Source organism: Dermacentor andersoni, chromosome 6 (genome assembly GCF_023375885.2).
Source record: "Dermacentor andersoni chromosome 6, qqDerAnde1_hic_scaffold, whole genome shotgun sequence".
NCBI classification, from domain to species: domain Eukaryota; kingdom Metazoa; phylum Arthropoda; class Arachnida; order Ixodida; family Ixodidae; genus Dermacentor; species Dermacentor andersoni.
The window spans coordinates 164,541,857-164,563,603 of record NC_092819.1 but is presented as its reverse complement, the minus strand read 5'-3'; the positions used below and the strand labels follow the sequence as shown (position 1 = coordinate 164,563,603).

The 21,747-nt window shown below is 48.0% G+C and overlaps 2 protein-coding genes across 2 annotated transcripts in view; both read right to left on the bottom strand.

The window, feature by feature from the left end:
* Window positions 1–871: 871 nt before the first annotated feature.
* Window positions 872–6,986, bottom strand: LOC126523720 (uncharacterized). The gene has a single exon (XM_072288568.1). It carries the CDS (start codon window positions 2,842–2,844, stop codon window positions 1,651–1,653), a length of 1,194 nt encoding a protein of 397 aa, XP_072144669.1. The 5' UTR covers window positions 2,845–6,986; the 3' UTR covers window positions 872–1,650.
* Window positions 6,987–18,723: 11,737 nt separating this feature from the next.
* Window positions 18,724–21,747, bottom strand: part of LOC126523677 (uncharacterized) — a 170,252-nt gene continuing 167,228 nt past the window's right edge. Inside the window, exon 6 of the mRNA XM_050172281.3 lies at window positions 18,724–19,422. Coding sequence (XP_050028238.2) covers window positions 19,187–19,422 — 236 coding nt within the window. The 3' untranslated portion in view covers window positions 18,724–19,186. The remainder of the gene's footprint in view (window positions 19,423–21,747) is intronic.

The following is a 21,747-nucleotide window of genomic DNA, read 5'->3' as shown; positions in this document are numbered from 1 at the left end:
GACGCAAACTCCTGACTGAATGCCTTGTAAAAAGCGGCGCCTAAGCCGTCCGGCCCTGGCGATTTGCCTGACGGCAGCTCTTCTATCGCCCTTTCGATCTTGGACACCGCTATTGGTGTCTCAAGACTTTCTCTAACGTCGTCATCCAACCTTGGCATTTCGCTCATGAATTCACTCTCGAAGACCAGTCCAGAACGTGTCACATTGCCGAACAATTCGCGATAGTGCTCCACAAAATCTTTCTCGATCGACAAAGCATCTGACGTCACCTCGCTTTGAAGACGTATCTGTTGGATCTCATTTCTTGACGCGTGACGCTTTTCATCGCTCATTGCCCGTTTGTTTGGCATTTCACCCATCCATAGGCGTTCCCTTCTAGCGCGTATAACTGCTGCTTTGTATCGCTCGGCGTCGATAACTTCAAGCTCGTGTCTTACTTTCTTTACGTTTTCAGCTAATTGATCGTGATCCGCATTTTGTGCGCTTGACAGATATTCCAGCTGTCTTTGCAGCTCTCTTTGTTTCTGTAATTTATCGTGCTGAAGGCTGCTTCCTCTTTCTATTGCAATGAACTTAACTTGAATCTTAAATTCCTCCCATGTAGCAATAAAATATTCATCTTCATTTGTCATCAACTCTGTTATCTTTTCCTTAACTCTGCGCACAAATGGTTCATCATCAAGCAGCCTTTCGTTGAATTTCCACATGTTCCAGTTGAATCGTGTTCTTTTAAATTTTTCCCCAATCGAGAAGCTTACCAAGCTATGGTCCGTGAACGATTGCGGTGCGACGTTATTACTATTACAAAGGGTGATCAAGTCGTCAGAAACATACACTCTGTCCAGCTGAATTTCGCTGAATGTGCGTGTACTGCGGAATCATACCATCAGTGAGGACTCGGCCCACATCTTCTAAGTTGTGGTCTTCAATTAATCTGCTCAAAAGAAGTGCACTTTTATCGCGAACCCTTTCCCTTTTAGTCGGTCTTCCGGAGTTAAAATCACCAAGAAATATGACGAAGCGATCACACTTTAGATATTGCTCGATACATTCAAAAAACAAAAATCGATCATTCACATTGTTTGGCGCATAAACGCATACGAGCCGCCACAAATCGTGAGAAAAAGAAAAATCTACAATAAGCAAGCGACCAGTTTCACAAACAGTTACACTTTCCTCAATAATACCAGCACTCTTCCGTGTTAACAGCGCATATCCGCCTGATGTGCCATTCGCATGGCACACGCACACATTGTAATGCGCCGTGAAAGGCATCACCACGCGATCGGTCTGCTCTTGGGTTTCGACTTTAGTTTCTTGTAAGGCAACTACATCGAGTTCCTTCTCGATACACAGGCGGCTAAGTTGATATTGCCTCCTTCGCGCTCCAAGGCCCGGAACATTTAGCGTGGAAACTCTCGATGCTCTCTCTAGTTTTACCGCCATTTATCTGCAAAAACAAGCCGATCGCATGGTGCCGCTGAAGAACAAGCGATCCGGACAGACTGCAGAAAATATTGCATGCATAACTTTTCCACTGAAAACCGCTCGATCCACACGCGTACCTTTAGAGTGTACGCGAAGCCCGATTCCAAAAAGGACGCCATCTCTTCACGACGTTAGTCCAGGCGCCCCAGTAGGCGCCGGGTCCTACTTAGGCAGTTTTGCCGCCGGCCGTCTGTCCGGCGGGATGTTTGGTTTCAGGCGCACGGGAACACGACGACCCGCCTGCGCTTTTGGCGGCGGCTCGTCTTTGGCCCCGTTGTCAAGGTTGCCGCCCAGGTTGCCGGTCGAGTCCCTCGCTCTTTTCATAGCCGCATTGCTTGCACTCGATTCTTCGACGTCCATCAAGGGAGTTGCCGGTCCGTGCTCCGTGGCGGTCTCCTCGGCAGTGGCGGATTCCGCGGCCGATTCTTCTTTGGTTCCTTCGTCGCATGCCCTTTGCACTGCATCTTTCGGGTCCGTAGGCAGCACATTTGCCACCTTCGTGGATTTAGCAGCCGGCACAGAAGGTGTTGCAACTGTGTCCGCCGGTGATACTAGCACGCGGGAAGCCTCATCAACGTCATCCTCGTCCATTAACAGGTCAGCCACGTCCTCTCGAAGCGCAGGTCCTGCGACGGATGCGTAAGTCTTAACACATTCCGTATCCTGGTGGCCGTAGCGACGGCATACTGCACATCTCGGGACGCGGCAGTCAAGTCGGACATGTCCGGTGTTTCGGCACTTCAGGCAAAGGGGTGCTCTGCCCGGTACCACAACTAGGGTCTGCTCACCAGCTACACGAAGTTGATGGGGCAGGTCTTCTACGGTCATACCAGTCTTCAGAACCAGGGACACCGCCCGTGTCGACGATGCTTTATCTTGAACTCCTTGAACACGCCACTTTTCATGGAAAACGTCCGTGACCTTTCCGAACGGTAACAGGGCTGTCCGTATATCCTCGTCCGACACGTTATGAAGCATCCAATGCAGCTTCAGCCGCACGGCCTGATTGGCTGGGTCAACGACAATGCACCGATGTTCATTCACCTCGAGGTTCTTGGCGCTTGAAAGCCTCTTCACGCCTTCGTCGCTCTTGAAAGTCACCGCCCAACCGTGGCTCATCTGATACGCCCCTAGGGCGATGACATCAGGAAGTAGGCCTAAGCTAGCCAACGCATCTCGGAAATGTTCCACACGATACGGCCTGGCACGCACATCCGCATGCAGAAAAACAGTATTTAAAACTATCCGACCTGTCGGCAATTGAGGCAGCAAAACTTGGTATTCCGGGTCTTCTGAGGCAAAACTCCTGCTACCGCGGCCCTGCTGGGCCGCTGAAGCCGCTACTACGGAGCTCATGATCGGCACGTCCGCTCGCTAGCGCGGCAGAAAGCCGAATCCTCTGAGCTAACCAGGCGGCTAGCAGATGGCAGGGCGAAATCGAACTTGTCGACAACATGAAGCAAAGGCAAGAGTTTGACGTAGTAGTTCTGCGGAAACCCGCAAGGTGGAGAGAAGTAATGAATAAAGGGAAAATCAGACATCCACCCATCATCTGCTAGCCGCCTGGTTAGCTCAGATGGTAGAGCGGCTGCCCCGGAAAGGCGGTGGTCCCGGGTTCGAGTCCCGGACGAGGACAAATTTTTCTTCAACTATGAGGCTTTTCTTTCCAGGAACCCGTTTGGGTTTCCATTGTAGCAAGTGCTACGAACGGGTGGATGTCCGATTTTCCCTTTATTCATTACTTGTCTCCACCTTGCGGGTTTCCGCAGAACTACTACGTCAAATAAAAAGCTTATTAAATCTTATCTGAAACTGTCGAGAATTGGGCTGGCGCTTACCAAATTGGGTAAGCTTTTTCCTTGCGTGCCTTGTAGCGGGCGAGAAGTCCTCAGAAACAAAAACGTTGTTAGCTTTCAGCTTGCTCCGCGAGGAAAGTATGTTTCCTTGTGCTTAACATTGGTTAATTTCATTATGACGGGGCGGCACTTCCCGTCTGAAAAGGCTCCGATACGATGCGCGCGTTCAACCGCGTTCGGTGGCAGATCACGTTCCATCGCAGACAACAAGGCAGCGATTGTTTTCTGTTCGGTCTGCAGCCATGATTCCCGGGAGTGAGGTATGCCATAAGAAATTAGGTTGTTACACCTTGTCCTGTCCTCCAGATCATCTAGACGAGCTATGAGGGCGACCTGCTGTTTTTCTTGGCTTTCCGCTGATTGCTGCACTTTGACCAAATCACTAGAGACATTGTCAAGCGTTTCGGATTTCTTTTCCAGCGATTCCAGGCGGCAGTAAATGTCAGTTACCTTGCTTTCAATAACTTGTTGGCTTGTTTTGACGTCCTTCACGTCCTTTTTTACTCAGCCTGGCCTTCGGCAAGCTCACCTGTTGTTTTTATGTCTTTTAGCATTTGTAGGACAGAACTAATTTCATCGGACTGAAGTTCATTAGCACAATTAGAAGCAACGACATCTTGGCCAGATTTTTGTGGTCTTGGAGGCCCTGGGTTTTTTCTCGTCATCGCCACATTTTAACACAGCAAACTCATATTAATGCAGTCGCACACACTATCGAAGAAAACAAGTGGGCAGGGGAGTAGCAATAAAGAGCGATTGTCATTCCGTCTAGCGTACAAAGCCAAATTGTTACGCACCTGACGAGCGAAGAAATTATGCATATGAAGCATACTGCCATAAGCACTGCTCCACTGCCCACTAAAGTGGTAGACTATCCGCGCGTTGCTTACGCTGAATCCGGGCATGGCGTTTCTTCCGCTGTTGTCGTCCCAGAAGCGATGAGCTTCCTGTCCAGCAGCCAACTGCGTGAAGGCGGCACGTAGGTATCAGCACGTGTGCTGTCGACGGAACCACGTTGGCCATGAGTGCGCATATTCGGGTGCAGATTCTATGTGGCGGAAGCATATTCCAGTTTCGGTCGTACTGGTAGGTCAGTAGTTTAACCAGTTTGGCTTCGAGTGTATTGGTGAGATACGTTTGGTGCAGATTCTATATGGCGGATGCAGTGCGGGTTTCGGTCAGACTATTGACTTGTAGGCCAGTAGTTAACCGGTTTGGCTTCAAGTGCTGTGGTGAGATACGTTTGGTGCGGATTCCATATGGCGGGTGCATGTTCTAGTTTCGGTCGGGCTGATGACTAGTAGGCCGTTGGTTGTGTAACCGCATTGGCTTCGAGTGCAGTGGTGAGATACGTTTGGTGCAGATTCCATATGGCGGATGCATATTCCAGTTTCGGTTGGACTATTGATTGGTAGGCCATTAGTTTAACCGGTTTGGTTTTGAGCGCATTGGTGAGAAACGCTTGGTGCAGGTTCCGTATGGCGGATGCATATTCCAGTTTCGGTCGGACTATTGACTGGTGGGCCAGTAGCTTAACCGGTTTGGCTTCGAGTGCATTGGTGAGATACGTTTGGTGCAGATTCCATATGGTGGATGCATATTCCAGTTCAGGTCGGACTATTGACTGTTAGGCCAGTAGCTTAACCAGTTTGGTTTTGAGCGCATTGGTGAGATAGGCTTGGTGCACATTCCATATGGCGGATGCATATTCCAGTTTCAGTCGGAATATTGACTAGTAGGCCAGTAGTTTAACCGGTTTGGTTTTGAGCACATTGGTGAGATACGCTTGGTGCACATTCCGTATGGCGGATGCATATTCCAGTTTCGGTCGGACTATTGACTGGTAGGCCAGTAGCTTAACCGGTTTGGTTTTGAGCGCATTCGTGAGATACGCTTGGTGCAGATTCCATATGGCGGATGCATATTCCAGTTTTGGTCGGGCTATTGACTGGTAGGCCAGTAGCTTAACCGGTTTGGTTTTGAGCGCATTGGTGAGATACGCTTGGTGCACATTCCATATGGCGGATGCATATTCCAGTTTCAGTCGGACTATTGACTGGTAGGCCAGTAGCGTAACCGGTTTGGCTTCTAGTGCCTTGATGAGATATGTTTGGTGCAGGTTCCATATGGCGGATGCATATTCTAATTTCAATCGGACTATTGACTGGTAGGCCAGTAGTGTAACTGGTTTGACTTCGAGAGCATTGATGAGATACGTTTGACGTTTGGTGCGGATTCCATATGGAGGATGCATGTTCCAGTTTCGGTCGGACTATTCACTAGTAGACCAGTAATCTAACTGGTTTGGGCACGTGTGTTAGATGACGCCCCAGAAAACAGAGTGACTTGCCAGCAGAAGAAATGGTGCTGGTGAGGTGTTTGCGCCAGGATAAGTCGTTAGATATAACGACACCTAGGTACTTGTAGGGCTGCGCAGCACACACAGGAATGTTATTGCGTATTTGTAAGGAAATAAATCGCTCCGACGAGAAGCTACCATCAATTTGCATTTCTTAGGATTAAGTTTCATTAACCAAGGGTCGCACCATTGCTATGAACAGTTTTCTTTTTTTTTTTTGCTTTAGTGCAAGTGCTTTATTTTTCTTTACATAATCATGGTTATACAGATATCTGAACCGATAGCCAGGGAAGGCTAGTTTCCGGTCCAGTGACAATTTACAAAAGACAGGTCAGGCGCAGTTTTGAACAGCACAGTATTCCGGAACATGTCATGAGTTTTACAGACAAGAAACATTTTGAAAATACTTGTACATAATGAATGTAAGTTAGAGATTCTGGATATCAAGAAAAAAGAATTTGCTACATTGCGTTTTAACTTCTAGGGGTAAAATATTCCAGATTTTTGCGCCAATGAATTCAATTAACCTTTCACCGTATACATTGTAACACTTTGATAAGTTGAGGTTACCTTTTAAAGCATGTCTTGTACTGCGAGTTGGAAATGAAAAGACGTTTCGAGGAATAGGAAAGTTAGCGCATAAAATATTATTAACTGAAATTGAGATCTTTTGATTACATAGTGCATTAACGGATAACACATGTTGTGTTTGGAAAACATCATTAAATGTATCACTGGCATAATTTGAAGGGCAAATTATTTTCAGGGCCCTTTTCTGTAGTTTTTGTAAAGGTTGTAAGTATGTCATGTAAGTCACGCCCCATGATTCTAAACAATAACTAATATGGCTATGGCAAAACGCATAGTAAAGGGATTTGAGTACATCGTGGGGGAAGTATTGCTTCGCTTTAATTAGGGAGTAACAACCATATGCGACCTTCTTGCATACACTATGAATATGTGCTTCCCAATGCATATGCTGATCAAATATGACGCCCAGATATTTAAACGAATCAACTTCTTGGATGGGGCTTTTATTTAACGTGATATTTATTTGACTGGTGTCAACATTGGTTCTCCTTGATCGAAAAACTACATATTTTGTCTTATTGCTATTTAAAGTCAATTTGTTTTCTAAGAACCATAAAGAAATGTTTGATAACTCGGACGTGACATGCGTTTGCAGTGCAGAAAGTGTGTCTCCTGTGAATAATAAAGCTGTGTCATCTGCGTACATTAGAACGTTGGAGTTCTGAAGAGCATTAGGGAGGTCATTAATGTACAATGAGAATAACACAGGCCCGAGCACTGAACCTTGTGGGACTCCGCTGGTGACTGTGCTGCATGTAGAATAATAATCACCCATTACTACCATTTGTTTCAGTGAGGATAAATAGCTGGAAAAAAATTTTAGGGAGTCCTTTGTGACACCATAACATTCAAGTTTTTGCAGTAGTATAGAGTGACAAACGGTATCAAATGCTTTCTTTATATCCAAAAATATTGCTACAATTATTTTACTTTGATGAAGTGCAGAATTTATTAATTGCGAAAGTGTTAGGACTGCTGTTGATGTCGATCTGGAGGGAACAAAACCATGCTGCTGAGGACAAATTACATTGTTTTCAGATAGAAATTGCTTCAATCTCTTGGAAATAAGTTTTTCGAAAACAGTGTTTATCACACTCAGAACAGAAATTGGCCTATAATTCTCTGGTTGGTTCGAATTTTCGGACTTCTATACGGGAACGACTTTGGCTGTTTTTAATATATCTGGATACGAGCTGGAAGCTAACGCTAGATTGAATACTTTGCATATGGGACTGCAGAGAATGTCTATATTGTCTTTTAAAATCCTAGTGGACATCCCATCATGACCAGCCGCTTTTTTTAGATGCAGTTGATTTATCGTTGATATAAGTTCATCATGAGTTATTTCTTCTAGCTGAAAGTCGTTGTCTACTATTCTAGGTAGGGCAGGTACGGGATTACAAGATAAAATCTGGTTAGCCAAATTCGTTGCTACGTTAGCAAAATAATAGTTAAAATCATTAGCTACTTGTGTCGATGGTTTGTCAGGTTGAATGCTCTGTTTTGCTTTTTCCTATACCTTCTTTTATGATTTCCCATATCCTTTTCGTATTACCACTCGTTCTTAATAAGGTTAGTATAGTATTGCTTTTTTGATTTTCTAATCATACTAACTGAGATATTTCTAAAGTATTTAAAGTTCTCCCTGTAATATGAATTTGATTTCTTGCGTTTCCATTTACGGTAAAAAGAGTCTTCTGCTTTAATGTTTCCAGTATAGTGTTGTTTATCCAAGGACACACTGGTCGCTCGTAATTGTGGCGCACATATACCCTTGTAGATTGCTTAATAGCATTGCAGATGCATTGAATAAAATTTTCACATTGAGTATGAACATCACACAAATCAAATACTTTCTTAAAGTCTATGCATTGGAGCAATCGTCGTACTTCTGCATAATTTATACAGGAGGATCTTCTATCGCGTGTATTACACAAGGAGGACATGTATTTACGAGGTAAAAAGAGAAACGTGGGGTTGTGATCCGCAATGGTAACATCGTAAACGCCAGCTGATACATTAAATTCAAAATTACACAAGATGTGATCAATAAGAGTTTCGGAGTGGTTTGTAATACGTGTCGGAGAAGAAATGACATTTTTTAGATTGAGTGATTCAAGTAAGAACATGTAATCATAACAATTCTGTTTTAAAAGGTCAATATTAAAATCTCCGCAAACGACTATAGTGTCATCTGTGGAAATAAGGGGTACCAATATTTTCTCCATGCTTGCAACAAAATCATTCATGTTTGAAGAAGGAGGCCGGTACACGACTCCTACTTTGACACCGCATTTCAATTGAACAAATAGAATTTCAGCATGTGACTTACAGATCGAGCTTTCAGGGAGCGTAACATATTTAATGTCACTTTTAATAAATAGTGCCACCCCTCCACCTCGGGTCGTCCCCAGTCGTGGTTGCGACACTGTAAGATATCCCGGTAGCTGGACTGTTTCACCCGTTTTTAGCCATGTTTCTGTTCGAGCTATAATGTCATAATTAAATGTATGCTGAGATAAGTATGCTGATAGGCTTTCAAAGTTTTTTCCGGTACTGCGTACGTTGCAGTGCAAAAGTGAAAAATTATCCTGCTTACGATGTAAGTCTTCAAGTTCGTCAAGGTTATAAGCCATCAAAACCAATTAACGTCGTTACCCAGGGCTGCTAATTCCAAGTGTTTATACAATTTGAGCAAAATCTTCGGTGCTTGTGATATGGACTACACGTGAGTTTTCAGATTTCCTCATTAGAATTTTTCCGTCCGATACCCATGTGAATTTCCAGCCTTTTTCTCGTTTTGCTTTCAGTGCAAGACCCAAAAGAACTTTATTTGCATGGCACAAATGTTCATTTATAAAGATCGGGGTGACTTCGCAATCAAAACCCAGGTGACTCGTGTTAATTCTTTGTTTTTTTGCCTTTTTCAGAATTGTGTCCCTAATATTTCGAGAAGCAAGCTTGACAATGATGTTTGGTGCAGTTGTATTATTCTTTGTAGGAACCCGGTGTATCACATCAATGTCCGAGTCTTTAATTTCTACGTTCAAGCAGCTAGAGATGGCTTGCATTGTGGTACCGAGGTTCTCTCCAGCCTTAATTGGAACACCTTTGATTTCCAGGTTGCTATTACGACTGTGTTGTGCAACGGCAGTCAGCTCTTGTTTAACATTTTTCAGTTCATTTGACAGGCGACTGTTTTCCTTTCTTATTGCAATGTTGTCCGACTTGACTGCAGCGACTTCCAGTTTGATTTCTTGAAAACTCTGATTAATAAAGTTCATTGCTGATTTCGCTGATTCCATTTCGCCCTCAATCACTTTGATGAGATCACGCTTTAATTCTTCGCGATTCTTGCCGATTTGTGCAGTCAAATCTGACATTGCCTTAGCCAGCTCCTTAATAGTACTCATTTTGATAAGTTTCACCCAGAGAGCAGTCCAAGAGCTACAATGCGCGCAAATAGAACGTTTCAAAATGCTTCAGCACATACCTGCGTGAAGTAAGGTTTGCGGTTAATAGCCGTCCTATCCTGCAGCTGCCTGGACTGCTCTCGAATGATCCTTTTGCCCGGTCAGTACATCGCTTTTATAGTCCTGGGATGACGTCACGGTTCCGTCCGGGGGCGTTATCCGCAGCCTCCAACGTAGTTTCCAACTTGATAAGAGTATCGATGCGCTGACACGTGCGAGACAAGTCACGATGTGACGGCGATATGAAGTGGATGCACTGGTCTCGCTGCAGACGGGTTCCCTAGGTGGTGCCGTGGAATGCACTGCGTGAAGTAAGGTTTGCGGTTAATAGCCGTCCTATCCTGCAGCTGCCTGGACTGCTCTCGAATGATCCTTTTGCCCGGTCAGTACATCGCTTTTATAGTCCTGGGATGACGTCACGGTTCCGTCCGGGGGCGTTATCCGCAGCCTCCAACGTAGTTTCCAACTTGATAAGAGTATCGATGCGCTGACACGTGCGAGACAAGTCACGATGTGACGGCGATATGAAGTGGATGCACTGGTCTCGCTGCAGACGGGTTCCCTAGGTGGTGCCGTGGAATGCACTGCGTGAAGTAAGGTTTGCGGTTAATAGCCGTCCTATCCTGCAGCTGCCTGGACTGCTCTCGAATGATCCTTTTGCCCGGTCAGTACATCGCTTTTATAGTCCTGGGATGACGTCACGGTTCCGTCCGGGGGCGTTATCCGCAGCCTCCAACGTAGTTTCCGACTTGATAAGAGTATCGATGCGCTGACACGTGCGAGACAAGTCACGATGTGACGGCGATATGAAGTGGATGCACTGGTCTCGCTGCAGACGGGTTCCCTAGGTGGTGCCGTGGAATGCACTGCGTGAAGTAAGGTTTGCGGTTAATAGCCGTCCTATCCTGCAGCTGCCTGGACTGCTCTCGAATGATCCTTTTGCCCGGTCAGTACATCGCTTTTATAGTCCTGGGATGACGTCACGGTTCCGTCCGGGGGCGTTATCCGCAGCCTCCAACGTAGTTTCCAACTTGATAAGAGTATCGATGCGCTGACACGTGCGAGACAAGTCACGATGTGACGGCGATATGAAGTGGATGCACTGGTCTCGCTGCAGACGGGTTCCCTAGGTGGTGCCGTGGAATGCACTGCGTGAAGTAAGGTTTGCGGTTAATAGCCGTCCTATCCTGCAGCTGCCTGGACTGCGCTCGAATGATCCTTTTGCCCGGTCAGTACATCGCTTTTATAGTCCTGGGATGACGTCACGGTTCCGTCCGGGGGCGTTATCCGCAGCCTCCAACGTAGTTTCCAACTTGATAAGAGTATCGATGCGCTGACACGTGAGAGACAAGTCACGATGTGACGGCGATATGAAGTGGATGCACTGGTCTCGCTGCAGACGGGTTCCCTAGGTGGTGCCGTGGAATGCACTGCGTGAAGTAAGGTTTGCGGTTAATAGCCGTCCTATCCTGCAGCTGCCTGGACTGCTCTCGAATGTTCTCCTGAAGTAAGTCTTGATTAGTTGTTACCCGCCGTGGTTGCTCAGTGGCTATGGTGTTAGGCTGCTGAGCACGAGGTCGCGGGATTGAATCCCAGCCACGGCGGCTGCATTTCGATGGGGGCGAAATGCGAAAACACCAGTGTACTTAGATTTAGGTGCACGGTAAAGAACCCCAGGTGGTCGAAATTTCCGGAGTGCTTCACTACGGCGTGCCTCATAATCATAAAGTGGTTTTGGCACGTAAAACCCCATAATCTAATCTAATTGATTAGTTGTTATAGAAAATGTTCGATAAATGACGCAGCCGGCTGCTTACAACCGAAGTTTTCACGAGACGTGAAATGGTAAGTCGTTATTATATATATCAAGAAGAGTTGGGGCCCCAGAACTCATCCTGGCGGTACACTAGAAGTCACTGAGTAAGGGATTAGATCCGCGGTTGGTAATTGTAAGAACTGAGATCGGTTTGTGAGGAACGTTTCGGTCCACCGTAATATCGCGGGCTTAAGGTTCACTAGAGAGTTTTAGTAACAGATGTTGGTGTGGTACCTAGTCGAACGTTTTTGCAATATCCAGAAATGTCGTCTCTGTTTGGAGGTTAGAATCTAAGTTGGCGTGAATATCATGCAGGAAGATGGCTAGTTGTGTTTCGCAGGAAAAACTTTTGCTTAATCAATGATGCGAAGAACGAAAGTATTTATTCAAGTAAAGAAATTTCATGTTTTCTGTGTACTATAGGGGTATTACTCAAGTTCGCGCGTGCGCACCTGACCCTTCTCTGGATCGCACAGCGCCGGCGGAGCGGCAGTCGCTCGCTAGCACTTTCGCAGCAGCCCTAACAGTCAGAGCTGTGACCCCTAACCCGCGGTTCGCAGTGAGTTGCGACCACGGCGGGTTTAGGCCAGGGGGGAGAGGGTGAGTCTAGACCTAAGGTGTTTATTCACCTTAGAGTACAAGTATACCAACTGGACAACAACAGCAAACCACACATACAAATACCACACAAAACAAAACCACAGCGGCGGAGCGTTCCGCACGTCTGGGGCGAAATACCGAACAATGTGGGAACCACAAAAGAGGCTGATAAGAGTTCAGCTCACCCAGAGTGGATCCGCGCTCGGGCCCTGGGGCGGTCAGTCGCTCACAAAGGCCGAGTGCAGCAGGGGGACGGCGTGCGGCGGTCTCAGCGGCTGAATTGAGATGCGGCCTGTCGCAAGCTCCTCAGCCGAAAGACAACGGTGCATCGAGGGAATAGCGGTTCTCCCCGAGCGGCGGAGAGGGAGTCTCCCCGGTTCCAAGAAAGGGAAAGGAGGGAACGGGGTGCCTTGGGCTTGTTAAGAATGGCCGTACGTGCCAGCTTTCAGCCCGCTGCACGTGTTCCAAGCCCACCAGTCGTTGCGCCCTTCCGAGAGCTGCGAACGGCCGGCAGCCACGAGGCGCGTGATCAACTCCGGAAATTGGTACTTGGCCGCACCACCCGGGACAAAGCAGTTCTACGAGGCCCTCTGACGTCGGCACTGAAAGCTGGGCAGTACCGAGAACTGCGGATGACCGGCAGCCACGTGGCGCGCGGTCAGTTCAGGAATGTGGCGCTCCGCCGCGCCACACCAGACGGAGCACAGTTCTACGAAGCCCTCGGTCGTCGACTCCGGAGCCTTTGTGTGTATGGGTTCGAATGTGTGTGCCTTTGTGTGTATGAGCCATAGTGCGGGGCGGCGGCGAGTTTACAATGCTTGGACGAACCTTCCCGACCATTCCTGCTCCGACACACCCCATCCTGGGGTGTGTCACCCTCCATTCCTGCTCCGTCCTCGTCCGAACGATGACGTCGAACTATGACGTCAAGCGGAGAGCTTATAAGCAGCGTTTGCCGGCTACTAGGGAGTGCTCGTGTCGTGATCGTTGTCGGGAGCTGAGTGCTCCTTGTCATGCTAGAAATGAACTAGTGAGCTGTGTGCTCGTAAACTGTTTGCTGTATGTTAGTTTGGCGGGCAACAGTTAGTTTGGCATATGGGAGTCACGCTAGTCTGCCAATGTATGTCCTGTTTTAAATGTAAATCCTGCAATTAAATCCTGCTCGCCTAGCCCTGTCGTCCCAAGTTCATCTCCACAGCTACGTCTGCCAAATCCGACAACTGAATGGCAGCGGTGAGATCCGACTACGGCTCCTAGATCGGCCTACGACTCGGAGACAGCAACGGCAGCTGACGGACGTTGGCACATGGTGACCGACCGGCATCCTGATCAAGTTGGAGGAGACTTGAGATTGACCACCTCTTGCAACTGACTGGATACGGCGGGGAAGGACTGGTGATATGGTGCTGCTTCAGTGGGTAAGCGTTTGGTTTTGGCTGTAAGATTTACCAGGCTTCAATTTCACTGTGTTTTTGGATTTGATTCGCTGGGATCTTTTACTTGTATTTTGATTTGCGTGGGTATCGCAACAAGTATTGTGGGACAGCAGAGCCAAAGCTGAAAGTAGCGACCATGGTCCTAATGTGTTTGACGAGAGCTGACCTGTTGTGGTTGTGTAAGGAGATCGGGGTAAACGTAGATGAGAAGTTGAAGGAATCAGAAATTCGTAAGACAATTCTCGAAAGTGAGAATGATTTGAAATTCATAGAACAAATGGGCAAACGAATTCTAAGCAAAAAGCGGGAACAGGAAGCAATTAGGCAAGAACTGGAAGACCTTAAGCAAGAACAGGAAAAAGCAAGGCAGAAACTGAAAAGCATTACACAGGAAGAAGGCCTAACAGAAGTAACGAGGCAGTACATTGATGCATTGAACAATGAGTTTCAAGGTTTTGAGCAGTTAATCGAGCGAAGTCAACAGCGGCTTGAGAAATCTGTAGGCTGGACGCAGCGAAAGTGGCAGGAAATAGACAGCAGATTTCAGTCGAAAGCCGAGAGAAGTAGTAGTACCCGTGAGAGTAGCAGCACGTTCACAAGTGAACTCGAAGTGCTAGCAGCTAACGATGCCTTAGTGGCAACAGAGGCCGTTAAAGGCCAGAGTGAGAGCGACGAGGTGCTGTGCCAACAGAGGACTGTAGAGACAGCTAGGCCAGCTGCGAACAAATTGGCACAGTTACCGCGCGTGTGCGTCGCATCTCATGGTAGCGAGGTCGTTAGCGAGGTACAGAATACTACGGACTTGACAGACGCGAGCACCCATGTCAGGTCAGATCTGCGTGCAGAAGTGAAGTGCGAGCTGGACGATGCAGTTGAGAATAGTTCTCGGGGTGGCGAGCTCCGTAGCTCACGAGAGAACAACTGCATTGTTCAGGGATCGGTGCGGCTCTCCGCCAGTCTAGGTAGCCTAGAGGGGGATGATTCAGTTATTAATCATTCGGACTGTGCGCGTGAGACAGCGATCGAGACCGACGGACTGTGTGTCGATACACAGCGTGAGCTGGGCAATGCAGTAGAGGGCAGTTCGCAAGAGTGCGAGTTGTCTAACTCGAGTAAAGCCTGCTGCATTGTGCCAGAGTCGGTTGAGCTGTCCGCCAGTCGAGGCAAAGTGAGAGTAGATTTAAATGTAAATCACTCAGACTGTGCGGGTAAGAGACCGATCCGGGCCGACGAAATGTGTACCGGCCCGCACGAGGCACGAGAAGGCGACATGAAAGTGAGTGCGAAGAGAAAGCGCCGTAAAAAGAAGCGCGGTAAAGACCGAAAGACGGTAACTAATGTAGCGCCGCCAAAGATGGCGAGAGACCCAAGAGGGCAGGGCGCGAGGGAAAAGGTGCGGTCGTCACTGACGATGTTGACGCATCGAAAACGTTCGAGCCACCGGTCAAAGGGGGACCGAGAAGCTTGTTCTGCACGGACGCGGACAAAGGGCACGGGGCAGTCAAATTCCTCGTCGTTCCGTCGTTCTCTTCGAAGCTCAGCGTGCAGTACAAAGCGCAAGGTGGCAAGACGAGACCAGGTGGGGAGTAGCGACGCGGTCAGTCGAGTTCGTCTTGAAAGCGGGGCGCCAGGACGCAAATTGGCAGGGGACTGTAACGTCTTGGGGGAGCTGATAGTTAGTCAGCCCTTTTGTGGTTCCTCGGCAGCCAGCGTAGCTTTCAAACCGCGGCCACCTCGGGTCCGACTCAAAGTATGAGTCAGACGAAAGCGTTTGGAAAGGGAGGCCAAGAGCCCTTCCGTAGAAACATGTTGTTTTGTTTGATTTTTTGAGCATCGGAGAATTTTCGCGAATTGAGACTGGGATTTCTTTCAATGTGTAAGGCATGAGCTCTGTTTATGTTTTGTTTGAGAAGCTCGAGATTTGAAAGACGCGTTTTAAGTAAACATGTAGTTTCGCGAGGTTTCATTAATAAGTATATAGGCTTGCTTTTTGTGTGTGTGAGTAACCTGAAGGTCAAGGTTATCGTTGAGAGGCCTATCGTAACGCGCGTGTGTGTTATTTAACCTTCTTTCTTTTTAAGTGTTTTTGAATTTTCTAAGGTTAAGCGCGTAGATTTTCAGTAAGTGCGTGATTTGCACTGAGAAGAGCTCTTAGGTCCATTAGCACGTGTCCTGTGTGGACGGAAGGAAGCACAACGTTGATGACTGGGTTGCTCGTGTGTGTCGAGGGCAGCCGTATTCTGACTTCTCTGGTGCGCGTGCGAAGAGCTAGTTAGTAAAAGGCACATTTGTTCAAAGGTTCCTCTGTGTTGTGTAAGTTACGCAAGTGTGGTTGTTTGTTTAAGGAACGTGTCCTGTGTGGACTAAAGGAACAAATGTGAGTCAGCGTGATGAAAACTTTGTAGGATGCAAGCACGTGTTCGGAATAGGGACCGCAAAGCTAGCGCGATTGTGATTGCGTAGCTGTGGAGTTGGCCAGACTGTTCAGTGGCAACAGTACGTGAGATAAGTAGGCCACTGTGATAGGGTAGGAACAGGCTGTTCGCGAAGTTATGATGCTCAAGTTATGTTTGAGTATTGGTGTTTGAAAGGCTTCGGTTTAATTCTGCGTAAACCTTTACTCTTGTGCAGCGCGACGGTCGGGTTTGGTCGAACTCAGGAGGAACGTGAACGCTCGCTTTGGCGGCACGAAATTTTCGGGCAAAATTTGGGATTCCCAGTTGAGTGACTTGCATCGGAATTGTGATAGGAGGCCTGGTGGGTTAGCAGCTGATTCCGGGCATTTGAACGCTGAGCGGTATTGTGTTGCCGGGTCGGCTCTTCTGTGCCAGTTGTTGTAAGATGGTGGAAGGCATTCCAAGTACATACGCAGGGGTTGCAGAGAGCAAAGCCATCGTCTTGCTCGCCAGCCATTCTCTTCCTGCCCAGCGGTTGCCAGCACTGGCCAGGCGAGATTTTCCGGGCCATGGAGGAGCTGGTAAGAATGGCCGTACGTGCCAGCTTTCAGCCCGCTGCACGTGTTCCAAGCCCACCAGTCGTTGCGCCCTTCCGAGAGCTGCGAACGGCCGGCAGCCACGAGGCGCGTGATCAACTCCGGAAATTGGTACTTGGCCGCACCACCCGGGACAAAGCAGTTCTACGAGGCCCTCTGACGTCGGCACTGAAAGCTGGGCAGTACCGAGAACTGCGGATGACCGGCAGCCACGTGGCGCGCGGTCAGTTCAGGAATGTGGCGCTCCGCCGCGCCACACCAGACGGAGCACAGTTCTACGAAGCCCTCGGTCGTCGACTCCGGAGCCTTTGTGTGTATGGGTTCGAATGTGTGTGCCTTTGTGTGTATGAGCCATAGTGCGGGGCGGCGGCGAGTTTACAATGCTTGGACGAACCTTCCCGACCATTCCTGCTCCGACACACCCCATCCTCCAAGTCGGCACACCTCACCCTCCATTCCTGCTCCGTCCTCGTCCGAACGATGACGTCGAACTATGACGTCAAGCGGAGAGCTTATAAGCAGCGTTTGCCGGCTGCTAGGGAGTGCTCGTGTCGTGATCGTTGTCGGGAGCTGAGTGCTCCTTGTCATGCTAGAAATGAACTAGTGAGCTGTGTGCTCGTAAACTGTTTGCTGTATATCAGTTTGGCGGGCAACAGTTAGTTTGGCATATGGGAGTAGCGCTAGTCTGCCAATGTATCCTGCGTAAATTGTTAATATGTAAATAAATCCTGTTCACCGAGTTCCTGTCTACGACCTTCATTTCCTTCAAATGGTGGCAGCGGCGAGATAGTCCGACGACTCCTACATCTGGTCGACAGTGGTAGGACCGTCCGACAAATCTGACAGGCTGCGGCGTTGCGGCCAGGCGCGAAGAGCAGCGGGAGCGGCGAAGGTGCCCTCTCCCCGCTACCCTCCGCGAGCGAGCACGTGATTATCGCGTGATAACCGCGTGGCCGCTCCGGAGATATCGGGATGCGCGTGCGATCCCCACAGTACATGACGTGTTGCGTGAGCTTACGGGGCACACTCTTCAATGAAATGGGGCGATAATTAAGCGGGCAATTCATGTCACCTGTTTTGTGAATGGTAACAAGCTTTCCCACTTTCCGGTCAATTTTTCCAATTCGATGTGACTGCGAGAACGGCAGACATAGGAACGCCTTGGGGACATGTTTAGTATTCTTTGACAGTTTCGAATTATTGTTATCCACACCGGCTGACGATGTGAGTTTAACGCTGTCAATGAACGATGAAATAGCATCTGTGAAAAAGGTCATGGCTGGCATAACACTTGTTGTATTAGTACGTGAGTAAAGAGGGTGAGTTGTAGGTTCTGCTGTAACTACAGATGCAAAGGTTGAATTAAAAAGGCTCTCACATTCTACATCGTCGGCCGTCGGCGAATGTACAAAAACACTGGCTTATTTACAAAAACGAGAACAGGCATGTGAAACCCGCAACCGGTATCCTTGGAAACTTAGCGCATAGCGAACAGATAGTCTGCACACATTAGGATATAGATTGCCTCGCTTTCTTAATAAGTTATCCCAAGTAAACATTTGTCTTCCAGAGGCATGATTTCAAGAACTACTTAAACAATTTATTAAATCTACATCCACCCTAAGAAAAGGTTGTCTTGTAAAAAAAGGAAGAAAAAATAGTTTTCATACTGCCAACTTTTTGTGTCCTCTCACAGGCGTTTCTTTTTTTTCGTTGTGTGCAAAATTATGCATTGTATACATAAGCATTGTGCATTTTGATTTGTGAGCGCTAGTTGTTCCAAACATTCTTGCATAAACGCTTCCATTGATTGACCGAAACACTGTTAACAGTTGTATAGTGACCGCTAGCATGTGATCGCCGCAGTTTGCTCCCGGCTGCCGCCGTCATGTACACTTGGATGACAAAATAAAACAATCCAACCCGCCCCGCCACCCCCCCTCCCAAAAAAAAAAAAGAAAGGAGAAGAGAACTGCGCACAGCAGCGGACGCTATTTGTCCCTGAATGCTCCGCCACCCAACATTTGTGTCGTGCTGAGGGCAACGTGGACAGGGCAGCACAGATACACTCGGAGGATGCGTACTTAGAAAGAACGTGTCCTCTTATGCATCCCGGTTCCGGAAGGTGTTTTATTGATGCCAGAGGATGAATGGCAAAATACATAAATCTGTGATGGTTTGCTCGGACTTTCTGCGGTGCAGCTAAACTGACAAAAGAAAACGGATGCTTGGAGCCCCAGAAGATGAACGTGTCCTTGACACGGCACTTTTTTCTCTTCCTTCTTTAGGTAGCGCCTACTCAGGCTAGCTCGCGTACCGTTGGCGTCGATGTTCAGATGCCGCTTCACGTGAAACCGCTCGCTGCTTGTTCTGAGAAGATCACAACTGTTCTCCTAAACATGCCTACTTTCCTGCGAGTGCACTTACGCCTTCTCATTGCGATAATCTACCAGGCACAGTCAGCGCACGAGTGCAGAAGCGCCATCTTTCAAGCAGCCGACGCGTCGCGTGGTTGTGATGTGCAACCTACACGCAACCGCTGCGGAATCATGTAGGTCGCTGCCCGGGAAGGGGATCACCAGAAGGGGCTCAGGCTATTGTCTTGGTCACCGTGGTCGCACTCTGTGCCGCAGGCGAGCGCGTCGCAGTCCACGTGCATCAGATGGCGGCCGGCCAAGGGCGGCGGGGCGTTGCACCGCCCGTCCAGGTGCCGGTAGTCGGCGGGCGAGCGCTGGCAGTCCCTGCTAAGGCACTCACGGGGCACCAGCCGCGCCAGCCAGCACATCCGCCGGTCGCACACCACCGGGTTGCCTGCGACACGTAGGGACACCGTTCCGCGCAGAGGCCAACACAGAAACGCACTTTTGTGATGGTTCCAAAATGCGCGAATCATTATATAAGTGATGCTTGAAGCTAGGATGCACCAGCATTTTAAAAGCATTGGAAAACGAACTGCGCTAAAGATGGGACTAAGAAGACACAAGACGGTCCGCTTATTGGTTTTCTAAGTCAAGGAATGACTACCTCACTGATGTTCATTTTAAAAGGAATTCAGCGTCAAAGTGAGCCATGAGATCATCTCGTAACGCAGCGGAGAGCGGCTGTCCTTGCCGAACAATGCGCCACTGTTTGCAGCACCAATACGACGTCTATACCCCACGAGAGTTCTATTCCACGATTTCTATTAACAGCATTAATAAAAGGTATTCGATATGGATGAGCTTCCCGGTTGGCGCTTTTTTGCTCAATCAAGTTATTCGTTGTACAGCTAATTTTACCAACATTATTGAGCCGTAAGAACAATTACACTGGCCACTTTGCTGGGAGTGATCTAGAAGCTGACAACAATGCGATCGTGCTTGTACGATCCCATGCCTGCAAGCAGCGCAAATTTTGACAAGGGCGCAGCAACAATGCTCGTGCTCCTCTGTTGGTGACAAGGTTGCGCAGCACCCCACGCGGTATGAAGTCTACACGTAAGCCTATGTCGACACATGCTGCATGCATACACGAAACTGAAACATGAAAGAGCTGTTATATTTACTTTCACTATAAAAGACACTGGGGCAGTCTCGTGTGCCAGTTACATGTTATCTCCCTCACACGACAAAAAAACGGCAATTTATGCATAGCAGCGCATGCGAATAGTCAGTAAGCAAAGCAATTTTCTCGTAATAATAAACCCTAATTAAAATACGCCTTACAGCAACGTAACAAACACCTAGACGATGCCTGCTGATGTAATTTCCAAAGATAATGCGTTAAATTAAACGTTCTAATCAACAAGCTCTCCGATGGAGCTCTAAACTCCCCATAATTTACCGGTAGTAATACAAACGGCTGAAAATAAAACATTTCGCAATACACAGCCAGCAGAAAACCGCATTTGTTCAGTCTTCGTGTACCAATCTACGTCTAACATTTTCCTTTTTATTTGACAAGCAGATAGAGCCGTAGCGACACATACCCAGTAGCAGATATCAAGTGACATATGTTGGCGTGAAACAGGTTCATTGAAGGGAGGCACATAGCTAGTGTTGCATACCAGGCCACCCAAATTGGCGTGAAAGAGGTTCATTGAAGAGAGGCACATACCCAGCGTCACATATCAAGTTTCCTAAGTTGGTGTGAAACAGGTTAATTGAAGGGAGGCACATAGCTAGTGTTGCATACCAGGCCACCCAAATTGGCGTGAAAGAGGTTCATTGAAGAGACGCACATACCCAGCGTCACATATCAAGTGACATATGTTGGCGTGAAACAGGGTGATTCAAGGGAGGCACATAGACTGTGTTCCATACCAGGCAACCCAAGTTGGCGTGAAACAGGTTCATTGAAGAGAGGCACATACCCAGCGCCACATATCAAGTTTCCTAAGTTGGTGTGAAACAGGTTGATTGAAGGGAGGCACATAGCCAGTGTTGCATACCAGGCCATCCAAGTTGGTGTGAAAGAGGTTCATTGAAGAGAGGTACATACCCAGCGTCACATATCAAGTGACATATGTTGGCGTGAAACAGGGTGAATCAAGGGAGGCACATAGACAGTGTTGCATACCAGGCCACCTAAGTTGGCGTGAAAGAGGTTCATTGAAAAGAGGCACATACACAGCGTCACATATCAAGTTTCCTAAGTTGGTGTGAAACAGGTTAATTGAAGGGAGGCACATAGCTAGTGTTGCATACCAGGCCACCCAAGTTGGCGTGAAAGAGGTTGATTGAAGAGAGGCACATACCCAGCGTCACATATCAAGTGACATATGTTGGCGTGAAACAGGGTGATTCAAGGGAGGCACATAGACAGTGTTGCATACCAGGCAACCCAAGTTTGCGTGAAACAGGTTGATTGAAGGGAGGCACATAGCCAGTGTTGCATACCAGGCCACCCAAGTTGGCGTGAAAGAGGTTGATTGAAGAGAGGCACATACCCAGCGTCACATATCAAGTTTCCTAAGTTGGTGTGAAACAGGTTGATTGAAGGGAGGCACATAGCCAGTGTTGCATACCAGGCCACCCAAGTTGGCGTGAAAGAGGTTCATTGAAGAGAGGCACATACCCAGCGTCACATATCGAGTTTCCTAAGGTGGTGTGAAACAGGTTAATTGAAGGGAGGCACATAGCTAGTGTTGCATACCAG

Coding starts and splice junctions, on each gene's coding strand:
- LOC126523720 (XM_072288568.1), bottom strand. CDS start 2,844: ATGAGCTCCGTAGTAGCGGCTTCAGCGGCCCAGCAGGGCCGCGGTAGC.